A 12,785-nucleotide genomic window follows, 5' to 3' on the forward strand; every position below is an offset into this window, starting at 1 on the left:
CGTAGTTCACTGTCAACCTTAATGCATGTGCCAACTTCTACACACAGCATAGGAGACCCTTCATGACCTGACCCAACCTGCTTTGCCAGTCTCACCTCCTACTACGACCTGCCCCATGCACCCTCCCAGGCATTCTTTGCTCTAGAACACACTCTACTCTTTCAAGACTCTGAAACTTTGTGCATGCCTATAACCTCTTCCCGACTGCCCTCCATTGAACAGCCTAAGCACCTACTCTGTGTTAAGGTTATGCAAGTAATTACTACACAATTTGATAAGCACTCTAATCAGTGTGCACTCGGGTATCCTTCAGGTCTTCAGAATGGCGGGAAGACTCTCTCAGAGGGACTGGTGGGGAGGGGCAAGGAGAAGACCATTGAAGGCTTCACATCGGAAATGACTTTGGAGCTGAGTCTTGACTGATTAGGAGGCTACCGATCAAGGAAGGGGAGGGAAATTGCCCAATGATCTTTGGATCCTCCATCTCCCCACACTCAGACATCAAGTCCTCGTGTTGATTCTACGTCCAGAGTGTCTCTCACCTTTGTCTCCTCTTATTCCTCCTGTCACAGTCCTAGTCCCATGGGCCCCACTTGGGCTATTGCCATAGCTCCACAGTGGTCATGTGGCCTCTGGTCTTCCCAACCCCTGGCCCACTCTCTCTGCGGCTGCCAGAGTGAGCTCCCAAAGCACAGAGCTGCAGGTGGCACTCCCCTCCTCAAAACCCTGCATGGTTTCCCCCAACTATAGGACCGTCTTAACCCCTTATAATGACACACAAGGCCCCTCATAAGCTGGTCACAGTTTATCTTATCTTTCTCATGGTTTTATCTTTCCCACCTCCCCACGAGCTACTCTACTCCTCCAATCCTTTACAGCGGATTATTTGTCTAACTCTGAAGACAATGGCACACCCTTTCAGATATCTGTGTGTTTTCTGCCTGCTTTATTCCCTGTTCCTAGAATGCCCCAATCCTTTCCCCACCTGACAAGTTCAGACTAGCCTAGTCCAGGAATCAAAGGGAGCCAAGTGTGGTGGGCTTTTATAGCCCCCTCTCTCTCACAGGTCTGGTCTGGCATTTAACTATTGTGGAATCAGTAAATGGTACAAGCATTCCCCTCTGGCCACCACTGTGTGCACCCAGGCTATCTGACTGGGCATCTGAATAAGTTCATGGTTGCCATGCCAATTCTCTATGGAGACTGCAGCCTGCTTGGAAATCCCAACTCAGCTGGCTGGGGCCTTGACTACTCTCCTAGTTGGGCCAGCCCCTTCATCCAGGAGCTAACTCTGTTCCTTTGCCCCTAACTCTGGGTATCTCTGCACACAGATGCCTCTAAAAGACCATGAACGTTCTTAGAAGCATCACTACCATGAGAGAGTGCAAGAAGCTCCCGTTACTCGGTCTTTTCTGCCCCTAAATAAGACCCCATAAATATTGATCCTGAGGAAAGAGGGGAAATAGCTCAATGGTAATGCTCATGTTTAGCATGCACAGAGCCCTGGGTTCAATCCCCAGTACCTCCATTTAAAATTAAATAAATTCTTTAAAAAATTGATCCTCAAATGAATCATGCTCAAGAGAAATTTGCAACATCTCTTGGATTTTGCCATTTAGACAGCTGTCCATTCCCTAGGGGAGCTATCCCTATTGTTGCCAAGTTCCTTCTGCTTGCTCCAGTAAATGGCACAAGCATTCTGAACCACAAGCATAGCTGAACCAGCTTCATTCCTTTTGGCTCCTTGTGAGTTCTAGCATGCCCTAAGGCTGTGGTCTCAGCGCTTCTGATACTATCAGACCTCACTTTACAGTGTATCACTGGCTTTGGAACACATCTTGTTTGATTCTCACAAAAGCTCCGTGCAAGCTGCAGAGAGATTCTCATCAACCTTCTGTTGCCGATGAGGAAGCTGAGACTGGGAGACCATTAAGTGTGAAGTGTCCGGGGTGGGGGAAAGTAAAGCTCAAGTGGTAGAGCGCATGCTTAGCATGCACGAGGTCCTGGGTTCAATCCCCAGTACCTCCTTTAAAAATAAATGAACCTAATTACCTCCCCCCAAAATAAAAAAATAAAAAATGAAGTGTCCAAGGGGATTGAGCTAATAAATGGAGAACCAGGTCTCCTAATTCCCTTGCTGTCTTCACTATCCTGGTCACTCAACTGAGTGTCTACTCTGTGGCAGGGACTAAGCCTTACTTGCCTGCTCTTTCTTACACTCTTGTGATGGAGCCTCAAATAAAATCATCAGTCCTGGGGTTCACCTGACTCATCCTCCTCCCTCTGTGCTGTACTGCATACACCAGTTCCCTTCAAGGTTCCTTTGGCCTTCTCCCACCAGGAGACAAGAATAAGCTTCACAGGACACAAGAGTAAGCATCCTTAGCGGGAGAGTAGAGCTCAGTGGTAGAGCACATGCTTATCATGCACGAGGTCCTGGATTCTGTCCTCAGTACCATCATTACAAACAAACAAACAAACAAACAAACAAACAAACAAACAAACAAACCTAATTACTCCCCCCTAAAGAACCAAACCATTTCGAGGGTGGGGGTATAAGTGTGTGCTTAGCATGCATGAGGTCCTGGGTTCAATCTCCAGCACTTCCATTACAAAATAAATAATTTAATTTACCACCCCCCCAAACAAAAAAAAATTGCAAACAAAATTTTGGGAGGTTGTGGGTATAGCTCAGTGGTAAAGTGAGTGTTTGGCATGCACAACGTCCTGGTTTCAACCCCCAGTACCTCCATTAAAAAAAAAGGAATAAGCCTCCTCCTTTTGGCTGAACACCCAGCCCAGGAACTTGTTTGTCCCACCACTGCCCCCTGGAGAGGAAAGTTTCAATCTGGACTTGGAGCCTCTTTCCAGCAGGGCTTCATAGAATCTTTTGAAGAGAAACTAGATTTCTGAGGTGATGGATTGAACATTTCTCCATGTGGGAAGCACGTGAGGTTCCTTGGTGGAACCAGGATGGAATTTTACAAAGAAAATCTTTCTCTTGATGGCCTTTTGGACAGAGAGGAGATGCTGTTGTTTGTCGTGTTGTGTTGTGGAACGGGGATGGATTTCAGTAAGAAAAGAAATCTCCCCCACCGTGACGGGGTGGGGGCCTTTCCTCTGACAGGGGATGATATCGGTTGCTAAGGAGGAAGGAAATTTCTTGCAAGAAAGGAATGCCTCTCTTTTAAGAAGGAAGCTCGCTCGCTCTCAAGATTGCTGGATGTGTGGGAAAGGAATACTTACTCTCTCCTTTTCTAAAAGAGAAACCTCCTGGAATGAGGGAACCTTCCATACTTTCTGTCTGAAGAGGAAAGACTGTTTCTAGAGAATAGCTCTGATAAGATTATGCCTGATTTTCTCTTCCTTTCTAATATACTTCCCACAGGGAGTCAGCATTCTCTGAGAGGGAGTGGCAAAGAATTTTTTCTGCTGAGAGGTAGGGAAATGGAGGGGAGAAACTTGCTGGGGGGGCGGGAAACTCTTACTCTGAGGAGCCATCTGTGAGGCCAGTGACTCTGCAACCTGACCCGGAACCCCCACGAGACTGGGGAAGTCTTTGAGGAATCTGAGGAGCCCAGACTGTTAAAGGGAGCTTAGAGAGGTGCTAGACCCGCCCTTGTTGGCCCACAAGGAGATTGAAGCTTGGGGAGAAGAATGCCTTGCTACTAAAAGTGACAGAACCAGGACTTGAACCAGCTTTATCAAGTCCCAGCCTGGGGCTCTTCCCACCACAGCTGACTGAGGGAGGGGAGGCTCCCTGCTGTTCCGGTGAGTGATGCTGACGAGGAAACTGCTGCTGGGAAACATTTGACCTGTGTTAGAGGCCTCTCCAGGATGGGAGGCATTGATTCCTGACCGAAGAAAATTGGGGAAGAAGGTCGAATCAGGGGCCATGTCCGATGAGAGGGGTCAGAGTCACTGTACAATCCAACAGGTGGTTTGGGAGGCAGCAGTTGGCAGTGAACCCTGAGTTTCCAGGAAGGACAGGGCCTATTTCTCCCAGGAGTGCCAGAGACAGGCCTCGCCAAGGGAATGTATGCTACCGGCTCGGACTTGGAAACTTTCTCTATCATTTCCTGTCTCCAGAGGGAGTTGTCATTTTAATCTTTTCAAAATCAGAGGAAGGGGCCCAGGGAAACTTTTGGAGGTGATGTAGATGTTTTATAATAGATTGTGATCATGTTTACAAAATGGCACAAAATGACCAAAACTCAAGAAATTGTATACTTAAAATAGATGAAAAAAATCAAATCACAGGAAGGGGGTAAGTGAATTAGAGCCCCATAAAGCTATTATTAAAAAATGAAAGGAATAATACCCACCCCCCAAAAAATAAATCAGGAAAGAATGGCTCAGGGCCTGGTTTTGCCGGGCCATGGTGGGTGGCTGATCCTTCTGTGCAACTCAAATCACTATTTCTTTTACCCATTCCTTTCTTGGACAACAAAAAGCCAAGACCAGCTCATCCAGGGGAGGTCAGAGGTTGCAGGAGAAAGAACTTCACAAACACACAAGCCATCTCTTCGTTTACTGTAAAATCCTGTTTAATGTGTAACATTTCAGGCAGAGAGAGGCCTTAGGGACTAGAGGCAAAGGCAGCCCTGACCAACCCCCCACTCCAACTGATCTGCCTGCTTCTCCCTCCCTAGCGCCTCCACCCCAGGCATGTCCCCCTTTTCCTCATGGCCAGCAAGGGCTATTCCTCCTTCCCTAGCATCTGCTACCCTCCCTCCTCCACCATGTGCCCACCGCACCTTCCTTCCACTCCACTTGCCCGCACCCCTCCCCACCGAGGTGACGCCAGAAAGAGGGTCTCTGACAGCACGGGGTTAAGATTAGTTTCATCATTGGAGATGCCGTCAGAGCATCCTACCTCTGGTCCTCAGTGGTCCCAGGGAGAGGGAGAGGGAAGAGGAAGGGACACAGCAACGAGAGCTGCCCACATCCCCAGCAGCCTTGAGCCCTGGCGTGGGTGGCCTCCAGCTCCCTACCCCTTCAGCGCCTGAGACGGAAGGCCCCCGGGAGGAAGGGAGGTCGGGAGGGAAGGAAGATTTTGATCTAGCGATCCCTCGCAGGCAGAGGCCTGCGCATCGCGCCTGCAGGCGAGAGGGGGGCGAGCCCGGGGGCGGGGGTAGGGGGGTGGGGGGAGCGTGGGATGGGAGGTTGCCTGGTCGGTGGCATCAGCAGGCCGAGCAGCGGTCGCTCTTCTCAGCCAGCCCAGCCCCGGTGCCGGGGCTGCGGCGCAGTATGTCTTTCAAGGAGCCGTCCTGCTCGCTCAGCAGCTTGTTGATCTCGTTCTGCTTGTATTCAGGGGATAAGCGGTGGCCGAAGCCCCCGGAGCCCTTGCGGGAGGGCGGATTGGAGCGGCGCTGGGCTCGACGGGCACAAGCCCGGAAGATGAGGTACACCACCTCGGCCACGTTGAGGATGATGCAGATGCCGGAGGCGGCCAGCATAAAGACGGTGAAGACGGTTTTCTCGGTGGGGCGGGACACGAAGCAATCCACCGTGTTGGGGCAGGGGTATGCATCACACTTGACCAGCCGCACCATGGCGTAGCCAGGGTACAGCAGATAAAAGACGTACATGAAGGCAGCCTCGAACAGCAGCCGGAAGACCACGCTGATGACATAGGTCCACCACAGTGTCCCTGAGATGTGGACCTTGTGCCTCTTGACCTCCTCGAGGTGTAGCGGGTCCCCGTGGCCTTCAAGTCGCAGCATCTTCTTTTCTATGTGCTGCTGGTGAGCCACGTGCATGGCCACAAGGAGAGCCGGCGTAGAAACCAAGATGAGCTGCAGAGACCACAGACGCACATGGGAAATGGGGAAAAAGTGGTCGTAGCAGACACTGTTGCAGCCAGGCTGGAGGGTGTTGCAGATGAAGGAAGACTTCTCGTCACCCCACACGCTCTCCGCAGCCACCACCAGCACCATGATTCTGAAGATGAAGATGACGGAGAGCCATACTCGGCCAATGGCCGTAGAATGCCGGTTCACACCACTGAGCAAGGTGTACAAACCCGTCCAGTTCATCCTGCCTCATTCACACCTGCAAGACACGAGCCACAGAGCAAGCTGTCAGAAAGCTGGGCCAGGGAGCCAGACACCATGACACTGCCTGACACCCTACCCCTCCTCACCCCTTCCAAGAGCCAGTGACAAGAAAGGGAGAAGGAGAGTCAGAGCTTTCCTCGCCGCCCCCCTCTCCCTTGCCAGCCTCTCCTCCTTGCCTCCTCTCCTACTCACTCACTCACTTGATGACTTGACCTCCCTGAGCCCCGTCTCCCTTCTTCACTCTCGTCCAACATTCTTTCCTCTCCAGCCCTTCTCGGCCAGGCCCATCTTTTTCTGCCATCGGCCATCCTCTTTAGCGCCCCCACACCCGCCAGCTCCTTAAGTCTGGACCTGGGACCAACCCAACAAAGCCCCGTTACCTTGGGGAGCGCCTATCCCTGAGGCCACCCAGACAGGTCCCCTATGGTCTCATGTCTGTGCAGGGGGAGTGGTCCCTGGGTCCGCGCCTGCGTCCCAATTCATCGCCGCCCGGTGCTGGGGAGTCATATGCTGCTTTATACCCAGTGTCTGCACAATGGAACCTTTGTGGGGCTCTGAACAACGCCCTTTAGAATTCAGATCAAACGCCCTGACTTCCGCCCACCCTACACACAGAGCACTTGTGTCCCAGCGCCGGACACCCAGCCTGCACCCACCTGTTCTGTGCCCGCCCGGTCCATCGCCGCACCCGCCCCATAGCCCCACCAGAAGAATGGCCACGGTTGGGGGGAGGACAGAACAAAGGCAGGTGCATGTAAGAGGGGACCCAGGGTGGGGGGGAACCAGGAGGCTCTGGGCTGAGGCCCTCTCCCATGACCTTACTAGAAATTTAGATCCAGCAGGAATTTTCCTTGACTTAGATCCCCTTCAGCGTATGGGAGAGCTGGAGGTTAGGAAAGGGAAAGCACAGTTATTAAGCCAGGAGCTGTGCTAAGCGTTTTCCCATCCATTCTTTCTTTTGACCCACTTAGCAAGCCTCTAAGGACTGTTAGCCCAGCCTTTCCAGCTGAGGAAGCTGAAGCTCAGATAAGTGAAGTAACTCACTCAAGGTCACACAGCTAGCAAGTGTTGGAGTAAGATGAGACACAAAAGTATCTGAAGCAGAAGTCTAGGCTCTTTCCACCGTATACTCCTCATGCTTTTGCAGATGGTGTCAGCAAAAGCCAAGGCTAGCCGTTAACAACAACAACAATAGCAAAGGCTAATGCTACTCATAAAAGCACAAGAAACAGGGAGGCTGCCAACCTGTGAGTACAGTCCAACTCCAGTGTCATGGAGCAAACCCTGACCATCCGTCCTTGAGCTTCAGGAAAGGGAACCCATACAGAGGGTGGCCAGGTGATTACAAGCCAGAAGGAGAAAGCAAAAGTTAACCAAGCAAACGGTTAGAAGGTAGAATGAGTAAGTAAGAGGTTTGGATTTGGATTCTGGTTCTCCACCTACCAGACTTTGGGTTAGTTACAGTTTTACTCTTTGTTGTTGTTTTTTAATGGAGCTACTGGGGGTTGAAACCCAGGACCTCTTGCATGCTAAGCATGTGCTTTACCACTGAGCTCTATCACCCCCTGCCTCTGTGGGGTGAGTTGCTGAACTTCTGAATCTGCTTGCTCCTCTATACAGGGTTATTGTGAAGTTCAATGTAGCAACCTGCAATGGCAATCAGAGGAAGTAAAAACCTTATCAGGGAGAGAAACAATGTTGCTTCAGGGGAACTCAGTGGCCAAACCCAATATCCCCCTTTCTTTCTTCCCAGTGCTATTGTTGACCTATAGTGTCTGTCTGAGATAGAACAGACTGTTCCGTTGCTGCCCTGCCCCAAACGTCAAGTGTACATTGTAACTCCTGGTCTCCTGAGCTGGCCAGTTGTTCCAGGGAAGAAATTCCCCTCTGTCCCTTAGGCAGGCAAAGAAGGCCTCCCTCTACCTCCCTCCACTTCTGCCGTTAAGTTGTAAGGAGATCATATGGGAAGCAGGGAACTGGCTGTGAGAACACACAGGCCTGGACTGGTAGGAAATAGCCTGCGTTTCTACCCCTCAACACAGGGGCAGTGGTTGTGGCAAAAGGCCTATATTCAGTTGCAGATGGTCCTCTCTGTTGTCGGGGGAAGGGATAGGGTATTAGCAACTGGAAAAGTTGAGGAATGGAATGAAAGAGACTAGGGGACCCAAAGGGACAGTCCATGGGACATAGATACTTCTCTGAACAGGCTTCTTCATTTAGCTTAAAAAAAAAAGCCTCAGTAAGTTCATGCTGTGGGCCTAAACCAGTGTGGGAAAGCAGGAACACAGGTGCCCTTTCTCCCAAACCTGGGATTCTGAAAGCAGAGCTGCTACAGCAGGTCCCACGTAAAGAAATGCTGCATCTAAGGAGACATGCTAGATTAAAAAACTGGTAGTTGAGGACCATTATTAAGAATAACCAATCGCCTCTCGGCCTTTTGGCTAAGATCAAGTGTAGTATCTGTTCTTATCAGTTTAATATCTGATATGTCCTCTATCTGAGGACAATATAGTAAATGGATTTTGGGGACTAGGGAAAAAAATAACTGGGGGAGGGAGTAATACACTCAGGGTAGAGTGCCTGCTTAGCATGCACAAGGTCCTGGGTTCAATCCCCAGTACATTCGTTAAAAAAAAAAAAAAAAGAACAACCATTTACTGAGCACTGTGATGCGCCAGACCCTTGCACGCACACTAGCTCACGTAAACCTGAGAACAATCCCAAGAGGTAGGTGTTATTTGTAATTCTCACGTCACCCCTGAAAAAACTGAGGTAAAGCAAGATGAAGGGAATCGTCCCAGGCTCACAAGGGTCACATAGTTAGTACGTGACAGAGCTGGGATTTGAGCCAGGTCAAGCTGACTCCAGAGCCCATAAGCTTTACTGCCTCAGCTGCAATGAGAATTTTTCATTCTATGAGTGTTTTTAGAAATAGAGAGATTCAAGACTGGTCTGGCTTTTCCTCTTCTCCAGCCCTTCTTCCCTTTCCTGTCACTGACCGCTCTTTCCTTCTCCTCCCTTCCCAGGGCTTTCGGTTCTTTTTTTCCTTCCTTACCTGTCTTGGGCTGCTTCCCCAAAGCAAAGGTCAGCTGTTCTCTTCTCTCTGCCCCTCAGGTTGGCACACAGACAGTCTGGCCACCCGTGAATTTCTAGATTCTTATAGCTCTCCGCCTCTCAACCTCCTGAGCCCTCTGGGACATAGCCAGTAGCTCCCTTTGGGCCCCTAAGGACACTTGTGTGGGCACTGGGATCTCAATTTTTGCTCTCCCTTTGGAAAGAGAGCTGATCCTTATGTAAACACCAATACCTCAAGGGTTTTGTTTCAAAAACATCCAGGGGAGTTACCTGATTTTGAAATCCAAACTGTTTTTGTGACTTTGGGTTAAAGTCCAAGTATTGCTAAGCTCTGTGTTGCTACAGGCATGCTTTGTGGTCATATTTAATTAGACAAGACTTCTCTGACCACGTCAGGCTCTAGCCTTGTCCTCGGTTTCTGACTTGCCCAAGTAGTCAAGCACAGATCAAAATCAGATGTCCTTAGTTCCTCCAACGAATGTTATACCCACGTCTCAGACAAGGAAGTTGAGGCTTAGAGAGATTAAATAAGTTGCCTCACTAGCAACTGCACTGCTGTTAAATGGTGGAGCCAAGTTTCAAATTTGTTCTCCTCTGACCCCAAAGCCTTTGTACATTGCACTGCCTTTGGCAGCCTCTCTTCCTTTAAGGACATGGCGTTCTGAGACCAGGCCCATAACTCAAAAACGTCTTCTCCTTCCCACATGTGCCTGCACACGTGGTTATGTGCTCTTCCTCACACACACACACACACACACACACACACACACACGCATACATGAGCACATGCACACGTGCATGTGCACATACGTTCATCAAGTCTGTCTCTTTCTGCTCCCACCTCTCCCCTGTCCCCTTTTCCAACTACAGGAAATCCTTGTGTTTTTTTGGTTTGGGGAAGGAGGGCCTGGCTGGGCTGGATGAGGTTATATTCAGCCTCAGGCTCCATGCTCCCTCCCCCATTTCACAGGCAGCCTCTGGCCAGGAAAGGACAGGGGGCTTTCTTTGAGATTTTGTTCTCAATTTTGGGCTGCCTTCATCAGTTTGGCGCCACGAAGACCAAACTCCTCTAGCCCTCTTCCTCTTCGCCTGCTTCTCTTCCCTGCCTCCATCCTGTGGTTCCACAGCATCTCACTCACTGCACCGTCCCCTCCACTCTGCCATATGTATTCAGTGGCCGGGCTGGGATCAGTTTTCTCCTTCTCTCGCTCTGCCATGGTCTTCTCATGGAACGCCTGCTAATATCAGCTCCCTTCCTCACTGTTTGGACTATACCCTCTTACTCCTCCATCAGCTATCTGACTTCCTGCTGTTCTCTACTTGGATTTATTATCACAGCTACCGTTTACGGAATATCTATTGTGTGCTAGGAGCTGTATGTTCATTAACTCTCACAACAACCCTGTGAGCTGTGGGTTATTGTCTTCAGTTCACAGATGAGGCAGTGGAGGCTGAAAGAAGCTGACAAACTTATCATACAGCTGCTAAGCCAGCACTGGAGCTCGGATTAGGACTTATATTGGCCCCTCACCAAAGCCTGGGTCCCTTCCCCATTGCTCCACCGCATCCTCATCTATACTTCTCTCCATTCAAACCCCTCTTGCCTCTATTCTGCTCTCCTCATCTCATGTCTAAGCCCATGCGTTCTGCTGTGCCATTCCCAACAGCTGGAACAACTTTCAGACAGCTGACGGGCTACCCCTCCTTTAGATCTCCAAATCATTAGTTACTCCAAGCTCAGCTGGAGTCTCCCTGCCTCCCTCGAGAAAATGGAAACACACGCACCCAAATCTTGGCCCCGTTGGCTATTCCTCTTTGCCTGCTGAGTGCACTGTATGCATCGGCCCACAGCCCCCATGTCGGTTGCATGCCTGGTTTACCTTCTAATCAAGGAAGGAAAATAGCACCTGGCAGTGTCCGGCAGTCCCACCGAGCCCTAACCCTGTGTGGCAGGAGATGTCTCAAAGAGACAAACTTGGCCACCCTGCGCCTGGGAGGGAGGGGGTGCCCTCAAGTCTTCCTGAGGATTCCACCCTGTGGGGATGAGGGGAGTCCTTGTCTGGGATTAAAAAGAGTGAGCAGTGAATCAACTTTCAACCTGAAAAGAGGTTGAAAGTTGGGGCTACCGAGAGAGACTGGCACCTGCAGGAGGGGCCTCACCCCAGCTCAGAGGGAAACACAGAAGGGATCAAAGTGACTGAATGCTGAGGCCAAGAGAAAGCAAGACCCAGGCCTCGCCCCAGCCCCCACTGCTGACCCCTGGCTACACCAGCCCGCAGGGCCCACCTCCCTCAGCCCCCAGCTTCCTCACCTGGTGGCTGCTGCCCTTTCCCAAGGAATGTCTGCAGGCGTGTCTGCACTATGTCACTAGGTACTGTCAGCCCAGTCCAGGGGAGGGACAAAGAGCCCAGGGCTGAAGCCAGATATGGCCCACAGCCCAAGAGGAACCAGACAAACATTAACCAGCCCTGCCTCCTCCTACATACAATCATTAAATAAGATTGATCCCCTGGGCTCCCAGTGGCTTGGGAGAGACAGATCACATAATCTGGAGCTACTGCCCAGTCCCAGAGGAAGAGAGGCGTTATTCTCACCCATGCACCCATGTTCAGCCCACCTGGGAGACTGAAGTGGGTCTGGGCTCAACACCAGCCCTCAGCCTTCCCCCAACTCCTGGCCATAGGGAGAGCCAGGGCATAAGCAAGCTCCAGAGTGGGCTCTGGCTCTGGATGCCATCCCTTCCATCCCTTCCAGCTCTTGGCTTCCAAAACAATGTGACTATGGGGAGAAAAAATAAAGCCATGGGCAGATAAACAACAGGGTCCTACTGTCTAGCACAGGGAACTATATTCAATAGCTTGTAATAACCTATAATGAAAAAGAATATATATATATATATATATATATATATATATATATATATATATATATATATATATAAAATGAATCACTTTACTGTACACCTGAAACAAACAACATTGTAAATCAAATATACTTCAATTAAAAAAAAAAGCCATGGGCAATGCTTACTGGCACCTTGTGATCGAGGTGAGGGATGGCAGTGCTTCCCCCCATATGGCAGTACCTGGGCATTCTTTGGCCCTCTGCTTGTTGTTCGTGTCCTGAGTGGCTAGGGCTGGACCAGAGTATTTCCAATCCCATCCCACAACCCTAAAACCTCTTCAAAAGTGCCTTCTACCCTCGGGGCAAAGGCAGTTGAACCACAAAGCATACCGTGCACAGTAACAGATCTTGGCAATCATTAAGGTAAACAGAGACTGTCAACCATTAACTGAGGGATCAGTCCAGTTTGAAGGAGGGTTTACCTGAAGACCCTGCTGATTCTGTGGCCTAACTGGCAGTGAAGAAATAAGTGAAGTCAGCAGAAACTGGTCCTTTGCCTTTCTGCTCTTCACCCCAGCCTGAGCTCAATTCCAGAAAAAGAGCCTCGGCTCGGCCATATGGATACCTCAATTGATAAGTCTTGACTGGACACCTATTGGATACCTCGCCCTGGATACATGTCAAGGGCAAGTGGAAGAAGAGAGGGAAACCTCTTGATGGTTCTTAGGGATTTTATCAACTTCTTGAGGAGGGGAGATGAGACCAAGACTCAAGAAGTTGCCATGAAAAATATCAGTGTGGGTTCAG

At 50.2% G+C, this 12,785-nt stretch overlaps 1 protein-coding gene and 1 pseudogene across 3 annotated transcripts; one reads left to right on the top strand and one right to left on the bottom strand.

Moving 5' to 3' along the window:
* Positions 1-4,525: 4,525 nt before the first annotated feature.
* On the bottom strand, positions 4,526-11,589 carry GJB1 (gap junction protein beta 1). Of its 3 annotated transcripts, none has more exons than XM_010973668.3 (2): positions 11,446-11,589; positions 4,526-6,054 (listed from the first exon to the last, which is right to left on the bottom strand). In XM_010973668.3, exon 2 carries the CDS (start codon positions 6,036-6,038, stop codon positions 5,184-5,186), a length of 855 nt encoding a protein of 284 aa, XP_010971970.2. In that variant the 5' UTR covers positions 6,039-6,054; positions 11,446-11,589; the 3' UTR covers positions 4,526-5,183. The 3 variants fall into 3 exon arrangements, with proteins under 3 accessions (XP_010971970.2, XP_074215290.1, XP_074215291.1); XM_074359189.1 differs by lacking the exon at positions 11,446-11,589 and adding an exon at positions 9,115-9,315; XM_074359190.1 differs by lacking the exon at positions 11,446-11,589 and adding an exon at positions 7,503-7,526.
* Positions 8,481-8,606, top strand: LOC123613892 (U2 spliceosomal RNA; annotated as a pseudogene).
* Positions 11,590-12,785: the final 1,196 nt, after the last annotated feature.

The sequence above is a fragment of the Camelus bactrianus genome, chromosome X, assembly GCF_048773025.1.
Source record: "Camelus bactrianus isolate YW-2024 breed Bactrian camel chromosome X, ASM4877302v1, whole genome shotgun sequence".
Classification (NCBI taxonomy): Eukaryota; Metazoa; Chordata; class Mammalia; order Artiodactyla; family Camelidae; genus Camelus; species Camelus bactrianus.